The sequence below is a fragment of the Ranitomeya imitator genome, chromosome 2 (genome assembly GCF_032444005.1).
Source record: "Ranitomeya imitator isolate aRanImi1 chromosome 2, aRanImi1.pri, whole genome shotgun sequence".
NCBI classification, from domain to species: Eukaryota; Metazoa; Chordata; class Amphibia; order Anura; family Dendrobatidae; genus Ranitomeya; species Ranitomeya imitator.
Genome location: NC_091283.1, coordinates 753,796,764 through 753,818,786, shown reverse-complemented (window position 1 = coordinate 753,818,786; position 22,023 = coordinate 753,796,764). Strand labels below are relative to the sequence as shown.

Here is a 22,023-nt window from a genome sequence, read left to right as displayed (position 1 = left end):
CTAACCCCAACCCTAACCCTAGCCCTAACCCTAGCCCCAACCCTAACCCTAGCCCTAACCCTAGCCCTAATGGGAAAATGGAAATAAATACATTTTTTTTACATTTTATTAATTTTCCCTAACTAAGGGGGTGATGAAGGCGGGTTTGATTTACTTTTATAGCGGTTTTTTTGGCGGATTTTTATGTTTGGCAGCCGTCACACACTAAAAGACGCTTTTTATTGCAAAAAATAGTTTTTGCATCACCACATTTTGAGAGCTATAATTTATCCATATTTTGGCCCACAGAGTCATATGAGGTCTTGTTTTTTGCGGGACGAGTTGACGTTTTTATTGGTAACATTTTCGGGCAGATGACATTTTTTGATCGCTTTTTATTCCGATTTTTGGGAGGCGGAATGAACAAAAACCAGCAATTCCTGAATTTCTTTTAGGGGGGGCGTTTATACCGTTCCACGTGTGGTAAAATCGATAAAGCAGTTTTATTCTTCGGGTCAGTACGATTACAGCGATACCTCATTTATGTAATTTTTTTTATGTTTTGGCGCTTTTACACAATAAAAACTATTTTATATAAAAAAATAATTGTTTTTGCATCGCATTATTCTGAGAGCTATAACTTTTTTATTTTTCTCCTGATAATGCTGTATGGCGGCTTTTTTTTTGCGGGACAAGATGACGTTTTCAGCGGTACCATGGTTATTTATATCTGTCGTTTTGATCGCGTGTTATTCCGCTTTTTGTTCGCCTGTATGATAATAAAGCAATGTTTTTTGCCTTGTTTTTTTTTTTGCGGTGTTCACTGAAGGGGTTAACTAGTGGGATAGTTTTATAGAGTGGGTCGTTACGGACGCGGCGATACCAAATATGTGTACATTTATTGTTTTTTTTTTTTTTTTTACATAAATGGATTTATTGGGAAATGTTTTTTTTTATTTTTTTTATTTGGGGATTTATTTTTTTTTTGAACTTTCTAACATTGTCCCAGGGTGGGACATCTCTGTATTAGATCAGATCGTTGATCTGACACTGTGCATAGCACACTGTCAGATCAACGATCTGACAGGCAGTTTAGCTGGCTTTCCAGCGCCTGCTCTCAGCAGGCGCCGGCTAGCCAGGTCATTTCATGACCCGGAAGGAGTCCGGTGGCCATCTTGGATCCGGGGACTCCTTCCGGGTCACCGGAGCAACGCGATCTCATTGCGTTGCTCCGGTGGGAGAGCGCAGGGAGCCCCCGTCCCTGCGCGATCCCCCTCTATGCCGCTGTCACTACTGACAGCGGCATCAGAGGGGTTAAATGCCCGCGATCGGCAATCGCGCCGATCGTGGGCATTGCTGCGGGGTGTCAGCTGTTATATACAGCTGACACCCGCACCCGATCACCGCAGCGCTCAGCGCGAGACCGCGGTGATCGGTGCGCCGTACTAGTACTGCTGCTGGCACAAATGCAGTGCCGGCAGCGCAGTACTAGTACGGCGCATGGCGCGAAGGGGTTAATGACCGCCAATACAGATTTTAACTGACCTGAGATATAAGAGAATAGCCTCCACATACAGGTGACAATCCAGCAGCTGTCGGCTGTACACTATAGCTGACAACTTGCCTCATCAGCCACGATCAGTGTTTGCACCGTCCAAATCTGTTTAACCCCTTAGATGCTGCTGTCAATAATGACTACATCATATAAATGGTTAGCAGAGTGTTGGTTCTTCCTCTTTATCCCAATCGGTGCCCTCAGATCGTGATTGTGTTGTCCTGATATTTGCAATAGCAATTCTTGAACAAATAGCGGCCATAGAGTCTGACGGCTGTTGTAACCTGTTCAGAAGTTAGAGGCATTTAGGTGGTAAAAATACACATTTTCATTTGTCATGCAACTTTGCATTAATTCCTGAACATCACCTGAAGGGTTAATAAACTATCTGACTGCAGTTTTCAATATGTCAGGGGGTGCTGTTTTTAAAATGGTATAACTTTTGGGGGTTTCCCAATATATGGGACCCCTAAAGTCACTTCAAACATGGATAGGTCCCTAAAAAAAATAAATTTTGTAAATTTCCTTGAAAAAATGAAAAATTACTGCTACACTTTTAAACCTCCTAAAATGCTAACAAAATAAAAGAACATTTTACAAATGGTGCTGATGTAAAGCAGACATGTGGGAAATGTTATTTATTAATGTTTGCTATGGTATGACTATCTGGATTAAAGGGATAATCATTCAGAGTCTCAAAATTGCTAATTTTTTAACATTTTTCAAAAATTCCTGATTTTTTTTTTTTTATAAATAAACACAAAACATATCAAACTAAACTTACCATTATCATAAAGTATAATGTGTCACGAAAAAAGTCTCAAAATCACTGGAATTTGTAGAAGCGTTGCAGAGTTATTACCACATAAAGGGACACTAGTCAGATTTAAAAAATTGGCTCCGTCACTACAGGACAATAAATGCTGGACATGCACAGACCACAGTATAGGTGTGATGTTTACAGTTGTAAAATTTGGAGTGGTTAAGCAAATATGCAGAAACATGTTTGTACAGTTATAGATACACATTTTTGTATTTTCTCTATTTCTACAAAATTCCACCTCTTCTTAAGTCTTAATAGGTAGGTACACGTCCAAAAAGCTAACACCTGCAACAGGGCGCTACATTAGTCTGGCGTTTATGTATGTAAAATTTGACTAGTACTACCAGAAGTACAAAACACTTTTTTTTTTTTTTTTTTTATAGGCATGCTTTGTTAGGTAGACTGTCACAGTTAAGTGTCTGAATTTTGGAAATTTTATTTTGTATTTAAAAAAAAAAACAAAACAAAAAAAAAACAACCTCATTCCATATATTTATTCATATATATTCGGTAAAACCTTTCGTGCCGCCTTGCCGCTTCTCTGTTATTAGGAAAAAAATGACTCTTGTAAGAACAATAGTCAACCGATGGTCGATTATCTCATTCGAGAGAATCTGGGCAATTATGCTAATGACACTCGACTCCAACTATGTCAGAGTTTGATCCGAGCGTCCACGCACTGTGCTCCGATTCTCTTGCAAGAGCGCATCACAACACAGCTGTGGCGGAGAATGAAAGAGTAATTTCTCAATCTCCTCCATTGCTGGCCTCCGCAGTAATCTGACTGTACTCGGATGACATCCGAGTGCAGTCCAATGTCTCACATGCACCCATAGACTACTATGGGTGGGTGCGATCCAATTCTTGGATGCACTTGCAATTGTATGCTGCCATTGCCTTCTCATACCGAATTGATACGAGAAAACAATCGCCGATCTGCACTGCTCCATAGTATAACATTGGTTCGAGTGCTATCCGATAAAATATTGTATCTCTGTATTTTTTGCAGACTGCTACATTGATCTTCAGTGTTGCGCTTGTACAAAACATTTTTGTCATGACATTACACATTATATTATTGTCTGGAGTGTTTGTCCAGTGTTTTAGGTCTTTTTCTTCCTATCGCTATTGCTGAGCACCAAGATTTGCCATCATCTCACTTTTGTACATCATCATATGGCTACGATGCTCTTGATTAGCTATGCTATGCCATGTGGTAACGGCAAGGAATTTTTAGGTCATGTGAGTCTTCTTGGCTGATGCAATTTTTTTGCAATATGCAATATGGAAGTGGGCTTTTTTTTTTTTTTGGTCGATCCAAGTGAATTTAATCGCAAATTATTTAGCTTGTGAGCCCCATTGGGGACAGCGATGATGTGTTCAAACTTTAAAGCGCTGCGGAATATGTTAGTGTTATATAAAAATAAAGATAATTATTTATTATACTGTTCAAATTTGCAGAGACCTACGAATTTCATTACATTTGCTAGAAATTCAGTTGGCATTAAATTTATTTGCTCATTTCTAGTGAGGATCTATTGGAAAATGGATCTGTCTTAACTAGGGTTGAGCGACTTTTAGTTTTTTAGGGTCGAAACTCGACTATCTCAAAAGTCGAGTCGAGTGAAATCGGCCGATTATGGCGAAAAGTCGAGTCGGATCGACCGAAACACGAAACTCAATGCAAAGTCATTGGGAAATCTTTTTTTTTTTTTTTTTTTTTTCTCTCTCTCTCTCTCACGCTCCTTCATTGGCTGAAAAAATGGCGCCAAACGCGTCATACGAAACACGACTTTGGCGCGAAGATCGCCGACCGCATGGCCGATCCCACACTAGGATCGGGTCAGGTTTCATGAAACCCAACTTTGCCAAAAGTCGGCGACTTTTGAATTTGTACGATCCGTTTCGCTCAAGCCTAGTCTTAACTATTAACAGAAGGGGTGACCAAACACAATTTTTTTTAAAACCCCAAATACAACATTTTATGTAAATAATTAGTTTTTCATTGGATAAATACTGTTTTTTGGTTTTGTTCTTTGAACTGTAGTAAATTTGCCAGGCAGATGCATCTTTGTGGGTATGGTAAAAGGACCAGTTGTGTAATTTGTCAGCAGCATGTATTTGTCAAGTAGTTTCTATGATGGAAACTAGAGGAAATCCCGAAGATAACATATTTATGGAAAGGGGACTTCCTCAAGTGATACAGACTGGCATTACAGGACAATGTAACACAATTACTCTGGTTGCCAGTGTACAAGTGTGCTGCACAATGATAGCGTGGGCAGGAAATACCTGACAAATAACATCCTCATATGGACACAACAAAAAGTCATTAGGAGCTAGTAGAGATGTTAATGACTACCATAGCATGACTAACTTGTCCTGTTGTGTTTTTTTTTTAATTACTTTGATTTCCTTAATATGTTAGGGAAGCCTTTTATATTGAGAAGGACATTTTTTTCTTGGTATAGCTAAAGATTTTTTTTTAAAATACCTGCCAAACTTTCTATTACAACACATTTTAAAATGTAAACTGTTTGTTCGCAGTCCCACAAAAATAAAGAACAGTTTCCTGCTGCTGGGACACAAAGAAACCACCTGTAATCTGTGGAGATATCTAGCAGCGAGTTTAGTTTTTCTGTAGCGCTGCATCAAGAACTATAAAGTATTACACATCTCCAAAAGAAATCATCAGGCTGTCCATGTAATGTTTGGCCATGCTGGGTCTTTCAGAGCTTGGTTTGCACGAAGCCTTAAGGTACCGTCACACTCGGCGACGCTGCAGCGATATAGACCAGGGGTCCCCAACTCCAGTCCTCAAGGCCCACCAACATGTCATGTTTTCAGGATTTCCTTAGTCTTGCCCAGGTAATATTTGCATCACCTGTGCAATGCAAAGGAAATCCTGAAAACATTACCTGTTGGTGGGCCTTGAGGACTGGAGTTGGGGACCCCTGATATAGACAACGATCCGACCTAAACTAGATCGCTGGAGCGTCGCTGTTTAGGTCACTGTAGAGATGTCAAACACAGCAACTCCAAAACGATGCAGGAGCGGTCCAGTGACGTAACGGCGACTCACTTATCATTCTCGCTGGTTGTTAGCTCCATGTAAAAACATTGCAGGCATCATTGCTTTTGCTGTCAAACATGACGATACACATGTAGTTAAGCTCCCCTTTAAGCCATTAAATACCATAATTGCTTGTGAAATTGAATTTTTTATACCTGAAAAATAGTTTGTTGTATTTGGGTTGACGCCAAAGTCTATGCATCCAGAGGAGCATTGCACGGCGAATAAGCCTCCTTACCTTGACAAGCCAGAGATGATATGTCACTCTCCATAAGGAGAAAAGATACCCCTTAGACCCCAGTCCAGAGCCTCTCACCTAGCCATAATAGTTCTCATGCTTCTCACTGACGAGGGCCAACAGCCTGAAACACAGTGTCTGCGAATTGAGATACTGATTTGGCTTTTATCCTAAGTCATATTGCACGACTCGTTTAAAGAGTTGATTGTGACTTGTAGGATCACTACTTCCAACAGGTGGCGCTATAGAGTTTAAGTCCTCTTTTTCCCAGAAGAGGCAATTTGCATACGCCAAAGTCTATGAATTCCACATGTTGACATTTTTTTAATTTTTTTTATATTTTTTTTATACGTGAAGGTGTTAAAGGAGTTTTACTGTATGTAACTATAAAAAAAACAATTATTGTAAATTGGCCGAGAAATGATAAAACTGTATTTCAGCTCAAGATTTTCATTTTAGATTTCCGCCCATTGAATTGTACTTTTGAATGACCCAATATGTATGATCGAGTCTATATTGATTATACTTTCCTAGGTCCAAACTGTAGGCCACTTTGGATAGAAGGCTTTTCTTTGTCAGGTTTGATGCATATGTAGCAGAGCCGTGTGACCAGAAGCACAAGGAGTCCACAGGGTAGCAAGGAACCTCAGGGAATTTGTGTTCCACAATTTAACGTTTCATCAGGTACTATAAGTCAGGGTTATACTTCTCGATAAACAATATATCAGAACATGACCTCCACTGGAACGTGCCTCAGTTGGGAGTCCTAGAGATAAGGACTCCTGCACCTCAAAGGGTGCCATTTTATGGCTTTGCCAAAAACAGCATAAATACTACTTTTTACATGAGGTTTATAATTACCACACAAAGATTCTACGACTGATGCCATCTTTGTCAAACAAGAAAAGCACATCCAGCCCATGAATGGCAGCGCTTCCCAGGACTCGCATCCAAAGATATTCAATACTTTTTATTTGATAAATTAAAATAAAATAGAGGAGATACAACGCGTTTCGGATACAGTATATATCCTTCTCCAGGTATCATAGAAACACAGTACAAATTGTTATGACCTGGTGGTAAGGACAATAATGGACCTGGTGGTTAAGAGCACACGGAATGACCTGATAGTTACAAATAATATAGGACGAGCTCTGAGACGTGGGAACTCTGCTGACCGCAATCCCTAATCCTATCACACACACTAGAAATAGCCGTGGATTGCTCCTAACGCTCCCTATGCAACTCGACACAGCCTAAGGAACTAGCTAGCCCTGAAGATAGAAAAATAAGCCTACCTTGCCTCAGAGAAATTCCCCAAAGGAAAAGGCAGCCCCCCACATATAATGACTGTGAGTAAAGATGAAAATACAAACACAGAGATGAAATAGATTTAGCAAAGTGAGGCCCGACTTACTGAACAGACTGAGGATAGGAAAGGTAACTTTGCGGTCAGCACAAAAAACTACAAAAAGACCACGCAGAGGGCGCAAAAGACCCTCCGCACCGACTCACGGTGCGGAGGCGCTCCCTCTGCGTCCCAGAGCTTCCAGCAAGCAAGACAAAAATCAAAATAGCAAGCTGGACAGAAAAATAGCAAACTAAAGAAAAACAAGCAGGAACTTAGCTTCTGCTGGGAAGACAGGTCACAAGAACGATCCAGGAGTGAACTAGACCAATACTGGAACATTGACAGGTGGCATGGAGCAAAGATCTAAGTGGAGTTAAATAGAGCAGCCTGCTAACGAATTAACCTCGTCACCTGTGGAAGGAAACTCAGAAGCCGCAGCCCCACTCACAACCAGCAGAGGAAGCCCATGGACAGAACCAGCCGAAGTACCATTCATGACCACAGGAGGGAGCTTGACAACAGAATTCACAACAACAAATCCTACTAGTATAAAATTTAATCACACATATATCATAGCAAACCTTTTATCCCAGCCTCAGATACTTGATTTTGGGTGTGGATATGTGTCAAACTGTAGAAAGAGCTCCCCAAGTTTGAACAGACACATATGACTGCATTTTACCTGGCTCTAGCGGTGACCCTGTGGTCACTGGTAATTCTCTTAAAGCACATGATGTGGTCTGAAGGCTATTCTTCCAGATTCCACTTTAAAACATGTCATGCTTGGTTTGAATGTGCATTATACATATTGGGTCATTCAAAAGTACAATTCAATGGACGGAAATCTAAAATTAAAATCTTGATCTGAAATACAGTTTTATCATTTCTCGGCCAATTTACAATAATTGTTTTTTTAGTTACATAAAACAGTAAAACCAAATGTTTTTTTCCTATGAAGAAAAGGAAAGAAAATGACTGATACCAGACATCCTTAACAGAGGTCGGTGGTATAACTAGAGTCACTTGGGCTCTGGTGCAGAATTTGGACCTGCCCCATCTCCAGCCATGTTGGTCAGTTGTATAGGTCCTTGTAGTGCTCTAAATCCTATGAGGACATATGACCTAATGGGACCTCCGCCATTATGCAGCAGTGTCACCCATCCGGGCCCATCTTGCTATATATATCCCTTATTCTGGCCCCATCCTATACCCTATATCCCCCATCCTGGGCCTGTCCCCCATTCTGCTGCTGTTCTTCAATTCATAGAAACAAAAATAAATGTTTATACTCGTACTCTGCTTTTCTCTGCTCCCCCCGCTATGCGTCACTCTGTTCTAAAGCTGGCAGCTGACTAAAGTATGCAAGCAACCAGGGCCCATGAAGTCACTGCCATGCACCCCCGGTCACTTGCACACAGATGTCAGCTACTGGCCTCTGATTGGCCAGTAGTGTGTATTGCAGTGCACGGACTCGGTGGGTCTCTGTGCTGTAATACACTTCAGCAGAATGTGTGTCCGAGGACGCACATAAAGGTGAAGTTTGTGCTGGCTGGCCCCTCATCACGGGCCCAGTTACGATTGTTGCTCCCCTCCCAGAGGTTCATCTCCTGTGGCTCTAAGAATCAGACGTGATATGATTGAGTTCAACCCTTCTTTCTCCTGACACGTGCCATTGCAGTTTGTCTAATATATCTTTCCGATTTTTCCTAAGTTCTGCACTATATTGCCACCCTCATTCTTGCCATGACTTAAACTTTTATATCTGCTTTTCAGACCATATAGGCTTATGAACTTATGAGGCTTAGAGTTATGTATTAAAGGTAGAGCAATCTTTTTTATATTGTGTTTGTCATGTGGAACATGAGAAGTGACCAAAAGAATATCAGTCTTCACCTGTCTTATCTGAACAATCACAGACAGAGCCAATGTTTATTTCTGAACAGGAAAACCTTAGTGCATAGGTTTAACCTCCCGATAACCTGAACTACATGAAGAGCTGCAAGCAATACCTTCAACCTTCCAATCTATGATTGTGACACATCCTGAAATAAGATGTTAACCATGATCATTAGCCAGTCTGAAGCAGAAGATCTCCATGTCTTCTGCCCTCTTGTGTTGTGCACAACAAACCAAAATTAGATGACTGCCAGATTATCATGATGCATTATTATTATTATTATTATTATTATTATTATTATTATTATTATTATACCATTTATTCCATGGCACTTTACATGTGAGGAGGGGTATGCATAATAAAAATAAGTACAGTACAATACAAATCACAATGGTACAGGAGGAGAGAGGACCCTGCCCACGAGGGCTCACAATCTACAAGGGATGGGTGAGGATACAGTAGGTGAGGGTAGAGCTGGTCGTGCAGTGGTTTGGTCGAGCGGTGGTTACTGCAGGTTGTAGGCTTGTCGGAAGAGGTAGGTCTTCAGGTTCTTTTTGAAAGTTTTGATGGTAGGCGAGAGTCTGTGTTGTGGTAAAGAGTTCCAGAGTAGGGGGGATGCGCTGGAGAAATCTTGTTTACAATTGTGGGAAGAGGGGAGCAGAGAAGGAGATCTTGTGAGGATCGGAGGTTGCGTGCAGGTAAGTACAGATGTACTTGATTGTCTGCAGCCTTCAGATAGAACATCTGTACTGTGCTGACAAGATTTTCTACTTTGCTAGAAATTTAATGTGACTGCAAAGTTGTTTGTTCTGTTTTAAATAAGTATTTTGGATATATAGAGAGCATATATATTGTATTCTGACTATTCAAAACTTTTGGATTGTAACATTGCTTAGTATTTCGAAAGGCATTCTGTTTCACTAAGTAGAGAACACCAGTTGGCAAAGTGAGACTTACAGGCCAGTCAATTCACTGGGGAAAAAGCTGCAAATCGGTGCTTATGTAATCTGCATGGATTATTTAATAGAAGATGACTTTTATATGAATGACGTCCACTCACAATATAGACTGATTAACTTCTATGTTACAACCGATTTTGGTTAATGATCATTTTATTTTTCTCGCTTTCTCTTTCAAGGCGTTTGTGGAGTATGGGTACAACTGCCAGTGCAGCTCAACAGCCGCCCCCCACAGTGCCCCCTAGTGACAGCCCCCAAGGAAATGGCAGCGCAAGTTCAAGTACAGAAGACAGAAACTCTCTTAGCATCCACTCTTTCCAGACAGTGAGCATTCATAACAAGGCAAAATCCATAATCACCAACAAGGTGGCTCCAGTTGTAATTACGTGAGTACTGTATAGTGCTATTAGATAACATGATGCACAGGGCCCCCCTTCTTTGCTTCTGCTCACCAGGCCCCATACACCAGTAAAGGCAGTAATGCCCTGATGATGACCCTGTGGACAGCGATGTAAACAAATTTTAGTATTTTAAACTGGATTTACTGGGTAATTGGACTGGAGAGGTGAGACTGTTAGTTGGGAAGCCACAGAGTAGGATATTTCGGTAATCTAGGTGGAAGATAATGAGGGCATGCACTAACACTTTGGTTGATTTGTTGTTGAGGAAAGAATGGATTCTGGAAATGTTATAGTTGGACGTGGCCGGATGTGGTAACGGCATGGATGTGTGGTTTGAAGGACAGAAAAGAGTTAAGGGTTATAACTATGTAAACAACAGAATGTAGGCAGGCACCACCGCCAGGGATCACCTAAAGCATGCTACAAGAGAACATAGTACCACAGACAAGAAAAAAGAGTAGCATGCATAAAGAAGGGATCACCATAGAAATTTTGACAAAGTACCGTATACCAATTTCATTAAACCACACTCGAGAACAATACAAAAAAGCATTAAAAACAATTAAAATTGCACAACAAAGCACAGACAGATAAAGACAGGACCTATAATAAGGTCAAACCACAGTGCCCCCCTACAAACTACCTGGTGAGTCCATATAAAAGAGGTCTGCTAGGGAAACAACAGGACCCCAATCAAAAGACCCCTGTGGAGAATTGCCGGACAAAATAGAGCCTCCTATACTACCTGACAGTATAAATCAGGCTTCCAAGGTAGCATTCCTGTATAGTATCTCAGGACAGATGGAGGATGGCAATATTAGGGGGTGGCACCGGGCACAGACACAGTTGTTTCCCTAGCAGACCTCTTTTATATGGAATAATAATAATAATCTTTATTTATATAGCGCCAACATATTCCGCAGCGCTTTACAGTTTAACAGTTTCAAACACAAAAGTCATAAGTAAATGGAATAATCCAAACAGTCAATAGTGGCGCACTCACTAAGAATAGGTGCCCAGAGGAAAAAAAGTCATATAATAAGAAAAAATAACCTCCGGCACTCAAAATCAATCCAAATTCAATTCCACACTTGTTTCTTTCTTGAAAAACGAATATTTTATTTAAATATCTTCAACACTCAGCCGATATTCATGAAAAATAGACAAAAGTATCCAACGTTTCGGCAAATTTTGCCTTTTTCAAGGAAGTCTACAACATTAAAAAAATAGTATAAATAATAATATATCCAATACTCGATGACATAGGTCGAGAAAAGAAAAGAAAAAAGTCCACCCAGGACGTGAAGATAAATATAAAGAAAAAAAAGTAGTGTTCAATAGATAAGAAATAAGAGGACCCAGAACCCTCATTATCCTTATAGAGGTAACTAGTGTAAGAAAAACCCAGTCTACACCAAGTAAAACCAGATCCCATCACATGGACCACTGTGAGGTGAACAGTGATATATAGTGTAACTAAGAAGAAATACCATGAGACCATTATTAGACCTGTTACAACCACGGTAGCACAGCAAAACAAGATAGATCATAACTACCTATTTCACAAGGATAAGCTGCCAAAATGTACCATAAAGCCGTCCGGCTCACACTTATACTGGCACTATGTAACAAGAACAAGGCACAGGAAAATCAAAAACACATAGGGAAACATCATCCCCATATCCACAGATACTGAGGAGCAGACCGTGACATACCTGTAGCTCTGCACGCAATCGGCGTGTGTCAAACAAAGACAGGGGATGGTGTACAACCAGAGGCCGCAAAGCGGGGTATAAGTGCAGTAAAGTGCTGACGTAATATCCGGTATACAATTACTACGGAGTGTGAAAAAAAGCATAGAGACAAAAGGAAAGTGCGCGCCTGCGCAGATCGTCATCAGGGAACGCAAAGTCCTAAAAGACACCGGTAAAACACACGGCGCATGCGCAGTACGCCGTACAGCTCAATACTAAACCAGGGTAATATTAACTCATTATATTAACATCCAAGATAAAGCATCGCTAAAAAAAGAGGGAAGAAAAGAAAAATATCCGCACTATGGACAAAAGTAACTAATATACCAGAGAAGAGCTAGCGACCATGCGCACTCTGCCACCAAAGATGCAAATATAATAAAGGGCCAGCAGCCATATCATGGGGAAAACAGAACAAACCCAGATGTACAAAGCACTCCGAGCTACACATACCATAGCACAAACCAAGGAAGAAGTATATACAAACCTCCAGAACATCACAATAATATATATAGAAAAATATATATGCAAACATAAAGAATCTTTATTGAGTACAAAAAAATCAGGCAAAAACCGGGCATAAAAAACAAAAAATAAAGACATTGTTCTGCCGATAAACTTCTATGCTCCAAAGATAATTAGGGTAGAGAGAGAAAAAGGGTGTCACCCGGAAGAAGAGCAGCCTTGAGGAGAAGAATCAGTATCACGAAGGAACCTATAGAAAGAACAGATCAGAATATACATAATTAATATCATATACATTTCAATAGAACTGCATAAACATTCTTCACCTCTGTAAAGCATCGTATTCCCTATTCATCCCATATGGATGAAGTGTCTGAAGTGTATATATCCAAAAAGCCTCTCTCTCCTTTAATTTTTGGACTCTGTTACCACCACGTCTAGAGGCAGGGACACATTCAAGTACCTGAAATCACAGTTGGGCAACCGTGTGCCCTGCTGAGATAAAATGAGCAGGGACAGGTAACAACGTGCGTTGACACCTAATCGTAGATTTGTGTTGAGATATGCAGTCCCGGATATGCTGAGTAGTCTCCCCAACATATCCGAGACCGCATGGACACTTGATTAAATAAACCGCAAATGAAGAATCGCACGTATAGAAACCTTTTATATAAAAGAGTTTCCCAGATCTTGGGTGAGAGAAAGTATTCCCCTTAGTGACATTTTATGTTCTGAGGCCTCTTATAGCACAACAAAGGAGGGATGGAGAATTCAGGAACAGAGGGATAAGCTTTACCCAAAATGGGCCAATGCTCAAGTATACTTGGTAAAGCTTATCCCTCTGTTCCTGAATTCTCCATCCCTCCTTTGTTGTGCTGTAAGAGGCCTCAGAACATAAAATATATGTTAGTGAGAGCCGATATTGGCTCAACTCGGATGGAGCAACGGCAGTCCCTCTTGGCCACTCAAAAATGTGGTGCATTCCCTTGTTTGCATTGTCCCCAGTGTTCGAATGTCACTAAGGGGAATACTTTCTCTCACCCAAGATCTGGGAAACTCTTTCATATAAAAGGTTTCTATACGTGTGATTCTTCATTTGCGGTTTATTTAATCAAGTGTCCATGCGGTCGGATATGTTGGGGAGACTACTCAGCATATCCGGGACCGCATATCTCAACACAAATCTACGATTAGGTGTCAATGCACGTTGTTACCTGTCCCTGCTCATTTTATCTCAGCGGGGCACACGGTTGCCCAACTGAGATTTCAGGTACTTGAATGTGTCCCTGCCTCTAGACGTGGTGGTAACAGAGTCCAAAAATTAAAGGAGAGAGAGGCTTTTTGGATATATACACTTCAGACACTTCATCCATATGGGATGAATAGGGAATACGATGCTTTACAGAGGTGAAGAATGTTTATGCAGTTCTATTGAAATGTATATGATATTAATTATGTATATTCTGATCTGTTCTTTCTATAGGTTCCTTCGTGATACTGATTCTTCTCCTCAAGGCTGCTCTTCTTCCGGGTGACACCCTTTTTCTCTCTCTACCCTAATTATCTGTGGAGCATAGAAGTTTATCGGCAGAACAATGTCTTTATTTTTTGTTTTTTATGCCCTGTTTTTGCCTGATTTTACTCAATAAAGATTCTTTATGTTTGCATATATATTTTTCTATATATATTATTGTGATGTTCTGGAGGTTTGTACATACCATAGCACAAACCAAGGAAGAAGTATGTGTAGCTCCGAGTGCTTTGTACATCTGGGTTTGTTCTGTTTTCCCCATGATATGGCTGCTGGCCCTTTATTATATTTGCATCTTTGGTGGCAGAGTGCGCATGGTCGCTAGCTCTTCTCTGGTATATTAGTTACTTTTGTCCATAGTGCGGATATTTTTCTTTTCTTCCCTCTTTTTTTAGCGATGCTTTATCTTGGATGTTAATATAATGAGTTAATATTACCCAGGTTTAGTATTGAGCTGTACGGCGTTCTGCGCATGCGCCGTGTGTTTTACCGGTGTCTTTTAGGACTTTGCGTTCCCTGATGACGATCTGCGCAGGCGCGCACTTTCCTTTTGTCTCTATGCTTTTTTTCACACTCCGTAGTAATTGTATACCGGATATTACGTCAGCACTTTACTGCACTTATACCCAGCTTTGCGGCCTCTGGTTGTACACCATCCCCTGTCTTTGTTTGACACACGCCGATTGCGTGCAGAGCTACAGGTATGTCACGGTCTGCTCCTCAGTATCTGTGGATATGGGGATGATATTTCCCTATGTGTTTTTGATTTTCCTGTGCCTTGTTCTTGTTACATAGTGCCAGTATAAGTGTGAGCCGGACGGCTTTATGGTACATTTTGGCAGCTTATCCTTGTGAAATAGGTAGTTATGATCTATCTTGTTTTGCTGTGCTACCGTGGTTGTAACAGGTCTAATAATGGTCTCATGGTATTTCTTCTTAGTTACACTATATATCACTGTTCACCTCACGGTGGTCCATGTGATGGGATCTGGTTTTACTTGGTGTAGACTGGGTTTTTCTTACACTAGTTACCTCTATAAGGATAATGAGGGTTCTGGGTCCTCTTATTTCTTATCTATTGAACACTACTTTTTTTTCTTTATATTTATCTTCACGTCCTGGGTGGACTTTTTTCTTTTCTTTTCTCGACCTATGTCATTGAGTATTGTATATATTATTATTTATACTATTTTTTTAATGTTGTAGACTTCCTTGAAAAAGGCAAAATTTGCCGAAACGTTGGATACTTTTGTCTATTTTTCATGAATATTGGCTGAGTGTTGAAGATATTTAAATAAAATATTCGTTTTTCAAGAAAGAAACAAGTGTGGAATTGAATTTGGATTGATTTTGAGTGCCGGAGGTTATTTTTTCCTCTTTTATATGGACTCACCGGGTAGTTTGTAGGGGGGCACTGTGGTTTGACCTTATTATAGGTCCTGTCTTTATCTGTCTGTGCTTTGTTGTGCAATTTTAATAGTTTTTAATGCTTTTTTGTAGTGTTCTTGAGTGTGGTTTAATAAAATTGGTATACTTTGTCAAAATTTCTATGGTGATCCCTTCTTTATGCATGCTATCTTTTTTTCTTGTCTATGGTATTAAGGGTTATAACTGAGGCAATTCACAATAGGTTTATTTGCCTCTTCAGCCAATATATTATCTAAAAGACTGTGAAGTTAAAATATAACTTTTAATTAATACGATTAGTTAAGAAACTCCGGTAATCTTACTTTGTTAAAAACACAGGCACACTTATTGGTTCAAATCTAGACTTTACTACTTTTACCCTATTGGTGACTACCTATATATTTTATCATTGTAGTTATAAGTATATTAGATGCCCTGTCATGGTTGCAGTCCCTAGTAAGAGAATTCACATCACATGCTAGGCTTTGTTGATGCAAAATGTTTTATATATCCGTGAAAGCAAATCAAACACACAGGTGCAGGGAGACCTGCGACAAAATGGAATGAACATTTCGACCCAGCCTGGGTCTCAATCATAATGCCGCTGCAAGAAAAAATAAAATACATCACTTAGTGTTAGAAAGCATGATGAGGAGGAGGATATGACTGATGACACTCTGGAATCTAGAAAAGCAGCGAAGTGACATCTGGGCCATAAAGATGATGACTCTGTCCAAGCCTAAAATTTAAAGGACGAACTTTTGTTTTCCAGGTATAATTGTAAAGAAGAGTTCCAGATACATGATGATTTGCTTAAAGCCAATTATTCAGTTGGGAGAATTTCAGAGACCATGCCGGAACACTATCTTGTACAGGTGGGGTAAGAATTTACGAAGGACACTTCACAAAGTAAAAATATATACCGTAGTAATTTTTTGGTCATGCTGTTTATTGCAACTTTTTATCCCTTTTGGTAATTTTAAAATGGAGCGAGAGAGAAGACTGCATTTAGCAGACAGGATGTGCTCAACAGCGATCTGATGGATTTACGTTCATTAACACCTGCTTGTTTCTTTTGGGAGCAAGGATGTATTTTTTTTAGACTCTGAGTTGATGCATGTAACAAAATGCCGGAGCTTGAAATGTATTGTAAACTATCTGTATGCGACTTTCACACATAGTAGTAAAAAATATTTTTTGTACTCACGTTCTTTTGGCCATGAGCAGTCAAATGGCGATTTAGAAAAGGAAAAAAGCTAAAATTTAGATTGTTGAAAGTGGTAAGCAACGGAAACCTGACAGTATGTGACAAATTTAATGTCCATAATATTTGATTTAATAATCTTTTTGTTTAATCTGGCAAGGTGTTTTATGTGGCATATTAAAGTTGGAGAATTATCTATTATCCTGCAGCATCACATATGCTAATGAGGCAGGGTGTCTCATTCCCCAGACTAGTCCTGCCACAGATCTTTTAGTCTAGCCTCCCTGAGCTCTGGATGTGATTGATAGCTATGTCCAGGTAGGCATAATTAGAAGACCCAAAGCAGGACTAGCCGGAGAGGAGACAAGCTCTGCTGGGCTAGTCCTGCCATGTTAGTGTATGTGATAATATAGGATAAAAATGCAGCTTTAGTATGACGCACAAAACACTTTTTCAGATAAAAGAAATCTGCTCCCATGCCACAATAGTAGCAGTTGGGGACAGTCAGGGAACTTGACAAGTTCTATTTAATGCTCTATCATTTTTTTTTTTCATATTCTCCTAAAACGATGTCTAATGAAAAGTATAAAAATTATTCTTTCAGGGTAAATATTTTATGGTACGGGATGTGTACAGCAAGTTAGATGTTCTAAACACTACAAGTACTTTAGGTGCACCAAATTTCCGCCAAGCAAAAGGAGGATATGCAGTGTATGGAATGGGCCAACCCTCCCTGAATGGCTTTAAACAAGTGCTGCAAAAGCTCCAGAATGATGGCCATAAGGTACCAGTTAGGACAGTCCGCTATTTATTAGTAAAAGTGGGCAGTTCCTCATTTCACTTTTTACTGTTGTCATCTTTCTTTTTTGTCTAATTTTCAAAATGTAATATAAAAGCTGCTGCTTCTTACGGAAACTTTAGCTTGCATATTAATGGCGCTTGATGGATGTAAAATTGGCATTTTAAGACTGTTGTGTTTTAATGCAGGAATGCATGTTTGTCTGTGTCCGTGAAGAGCCTGTGGTGTTCCTGAGATTGGAAAGTGACTTTGTGCCTTATACTCCCAGAAGGAAGGAGAATTTGCACGAAAATTTGCACAACCTGGAGAAAGGACTCAAAGTAGAGAATTTGGAACTTGCAATTCGTAAAGAGGTATGTGTAGTTTTATTCAGAACTTTCTTGTTTATATGCTTTCTTTATGCTACCATTAAACATTAAATGCTTGACTTATAAGGATAGACCTGTAGAGCTGAGAAAAATGGAGTCCTGTACTTATCTTATTGAATCACTGCTCTAGAACTTTATTTTACTATAGAATGTATTGGAGTCTATTCACTGTTGATGATTTTCTCACCTGACCGTTTTCTTCAATGTATCTGTTCAAAGTAAGGAGGAATTTGTCACTGGATTTTAGAAGAGTGAAAAAGTTGTTAAAGAGATCTTAGACTCCATGAGAGTGATGTACTTACTATGAAAATCTGTCAGCATGGCTGTATAATTTTTACATTAAAATTAGCATTTTAGTAGCAGTCCAGAATCGCGTAAAATATTAAAAATATTAATTGTCTTTCTGCAATGGGTTCTCAGGGCTTTCAATTGTATGAGAACAAATAATTTCTTGTGTTAAACTCTCTTTGTTTCTTATTTGTTTAGCTTTATGACTTTGCCCAATTAAGTGGGAACAGTTATTTTGTATATAATGACATTGAACATTTCAAGGACGAGCCCCACTCTGTCAAGGTTGAGTGTGAAGAAGACATACACGTGACAGAGGAAGTGTATAACCGACCGGTCTTCTTACTGCCCTCCTACAGGTGAGCATTTTTAGCAGTAAAATGTGTCAGACTCAGTCACTGTATTTGTGTATAGCAGTAAGGGGCATACACAGCGGTGAGGAGGCCCAATAGCAGAGATAAAAATGGACCCCTTTCTGGTGGGTGCTGGGTAGAGTTGTTCTCCAGGATTAGAAAGAAAGGTTTGCTCCTTTTATCCAGAAATGGAACTGCCCCTGATCATAGGCTGTATCTCGTCGTTCAAAACATTGCTATGTAAATAGGAATGAACTATAATGCCAGAGACAACCAATTGATAACAATGAAGCTGTTACTCTAGATGGAAAAAATCTCTTTAAAGCGATCACCACTACCACACAATCTCTGATCACCAATTAAAATTATTGACTACTACTAGTGTTGAGCGAACGTGCTTGGAAAAGGCGATATCAGAGCATGCTCGGGTGCTAACCGAGTGACTTTGGCATTCTTGAAAAATATGTTCAAGTCCCCGCACCTGCATGCCTCACGGCTGTTCAACAGCTACAATACGTGCAGTGATAACTTGTTTGTTAGGCAATACCTGCATGTGTTGTGGCTGTCAAAGAGTCATGTGACATGCAGGTGCGGGGACTTGAACATATTTTTCGAGCACACCAAAGTCACTTAGCATCCGAGCATGCTCGGATAATAACTTATCCATGCACGTACGCCCATCACTAATTAGTACCTTTACTTGTCAGACATATCCTCTACTGTACATGTTTGATACTTAGGCCTTCAAAATGGTTTAAAGTTATATTTCATCCACCAAAGTCTGGACAAAGCATATGACCAGCCCAGGACCACCTACATAGGCAACTCTAGGAGTGGAAAGTAGCCAGGAGCGCAAGTGCTGCTAACTGGGAGTAACCAGAGCTTGCCTTTTATGAAGGGTGCCTATAACATTAAGAACATTGCGAATTGAGATACTGATTTGGCTTTTATCCCAAGTCATATTGCACAACTCGTTTAAAGGGTTGATTGTGACTTGTAGGATCGCTACTTCCAACAGGTGGCACTATAGAGTTTAAGTCCCCTTTTTCTCAGAAGAGGCAATTTGCATATTATATAACATTAAGCGAGTCCCATGTTTTGTTAAATTAAATTTATTATGCTCATTAAGGTGCAAATACACATTGCATCCATTTACCGATTACTACTAATTGCCATTTTTCACATGTACATGCCACAAAATTAGTACATACTACGTGACAAATCCAGGTGAAGCAAAGCAATAGGGCACAATCCATGTGCAGTTACTCCGTACTAGCCGCACCTTAATTATTGGCTTTTTTCATCAATATGTCCCCAAAAAATGACTTTCCATAGTGGGCCCTTAACTGCGTTTTATACCATGAGCCATGTAGACATTATGGAAACATGACACATGTTCATTATAAAATGCTATAGAGGAGTGTCTGTGTGTATACATATGATTATATACACCTTGTAGATTGTGAGCCCTCCCGGGCAGGGTCCTCTCTTCCTGTACCAGTTGTGACTTGTATTGTTTAAGATTATTGTACTTTTTTTTTTTCATGTATACCCCTCCTCACATGTAAAACGCCATGGAATAAATGGCGCTATAATAATAAATAATAATATGCAGTATAACAATTGTGCTGCAAATGCTTCATCAAAGTAGATAATACTTTACGGTAAAATGCATTGCCTTTTAAAAATTGGGTTTGTTAAAGAAAATTGATGACCATAACGTTTACATGACATATTTATATATAGAGGGTCATAAATTCCTCCATTTTACATGTGGGACTTTTTTTAATTTAAATAATCAATGTCACAAATTGATCTATTACATAGATTATACAATACTTATCATAGTATGAGTTGTAGGGCATATAAAACGAGTCATTTCTCAGTGGGTACTTTTAGTAACGTGAGACACCATTGCGGTTGACTATAGATAACCGAATGCTATGTCTCACAGTAGTGATATATGATGAGGTACTACAAATCAATGTGTCATTCATGATAAGATTAGGCACACATTCAGCTGGTATCCAGATTTGTTGCAGATTTCCATCTCCGGCAGCATCATTTAGCACTCTGACATTGTAGAAGAATTCAGTATTATTAGTGATGAGCGAATATACTCATTACTCGAGATTTCCCGAGCACGCTCGGGGGTCCTCCGAGTATTTTTTAGTGCTCGGAGATTTCGTTTTCATCGCCTCAGCTGAATGATTTACAGCTATTAGCCAGGCTAAGTACATGTGGGGGTTGCCTGGTTGCTAGGGAATCCCCGCATGTAATCAAGCAGGTTAGTAGCTGTAAATCATCCAGCTGCAGCGAAGAAAACTAAATCTCCGAGCACTAAAAAATACTCGGAGGGCACCCAAGTGTGCTTGGGAAATCTCGAGTAATGAGTATATTTGCTCATCACCAAGTATTATATTTGGGGCATACAGCAACCATTAACTGCATCATCAAGATGGAGGATTACATGAATTTAAATGACACACCAGAGGTCATACAGTATTATTATTATTATTATTTGTTATAGCGCCATTTATTCCATGGCGCTTTACATGTGAGTATAGTGTAGAATACATCATGATCTGCTGTCTGAAAAGATAGTCCCTCAAAAGACAAAACCTGCAGTTGTTGTTCAGTCTCTCTCCCACCATTGACTTTGCAATTATATCCATCATATACCCTACCTAAGATTTCTGCCTTCAGAGCATCCTTTTCCATGATCATCACGTTTATTTCCTTCTCTTTATCTTCTGTAGCCTGAGCAAATCCTCACACTGATGTATCCTACACTCTTGCCGTTGCCTCTGTTCCCTCAGAAGTTTCATCTGCCTTCCCATGCTCTCTAATTTTTCCACCTTCTTTGATGAATCTTTCGATAGTTCAACTACCGTACTTTATTTTCATGGTAGTCTTTTATTCCTCATCAGCCATTCTGTTTATTGGCTTCCTTTTCTAAGAGCTATGTTCCCCAAGATGAATGTTCGCATACACTGACTTCTCATGCCATTCATGTACAAGTGGTTTACCTTTGTTTTCTCATGTTGAACGCCTTGTTGCTGTGTCAGGTATTGGTTCTATCTGTTCACTCATGTTTGGGCTTGCACTGACTTCAGGCCATTTTTTCAGAAGTTGTGTCAGTATCATAGTTTATTCTTATCTTCAGTGATGTCATAACATTATCTTTTTGATATTTTGTCAGATTTCACTTTTGCAGTTCCTTAATTCTTCCGGATGTCTGTGACCCAGACGCCTATGCCATGGGTAGTTGAAATAATTGTGCCCTTGTGTGCAGAATCTCACTTGTTTCCATTACTTTGTTGAGCAGATATAAATGTGTATTTGCTCCGGCAATGGGTATTAGATGTTTTGCAACCAGGGTAGGTCATTCATGACTTTGGAATTATATTAGAAGTTCTTTAGCTGTCATACACAGTCCTCCTTCTAGACTAGGAACATACAACACATCTTTTACTGGTATGACTAAATTCTATCCATTATTACTAGGGCACGTGAGGAGTCCATATCCACTACCTTCTGTGTTTACTCTGCTTCTGTTGGACAATTTGTTTCCTTAT

At 39.7% G+C, this 22,023-nt stretch overlaps 1 protein-coding gene across 2 annotated transcripts in view; it reads left to right on the top strand.

The window, feature by feature from the left end:
• Positions 1-22,023, top strand: part of PALD1 (phosphatase domain containing paladin 1) — a 335,463-nt gene that overhangs the window by 147,996 nt on the left and 165,444 nt on the right. For both annotated transcript variants that reach the window (XM_069753305.1, XM_069753306.1), the window contains 5 exons: positions 10,055-10,261; positions 16,206-16,308; positions 17,242-17,421; positions 17,625-17,789; positions 18,291-18,451. In XM_069753305.1, coding sequence (XP_069609406.1) covers positions 10,055-10,261; positions 16,206-16,308; positions 17,242-17,421; positions 17,625-17,789; positions 18,291-18,451 — 816 coding nt within the window. The remainder of the gene's footprint in view (positions 1-10,054; positions 10,262-16,205; positions 16,309-17,241; positions 17,422-17,624; positions 17,790-18,290; positions 18,452-22,023) is intronic.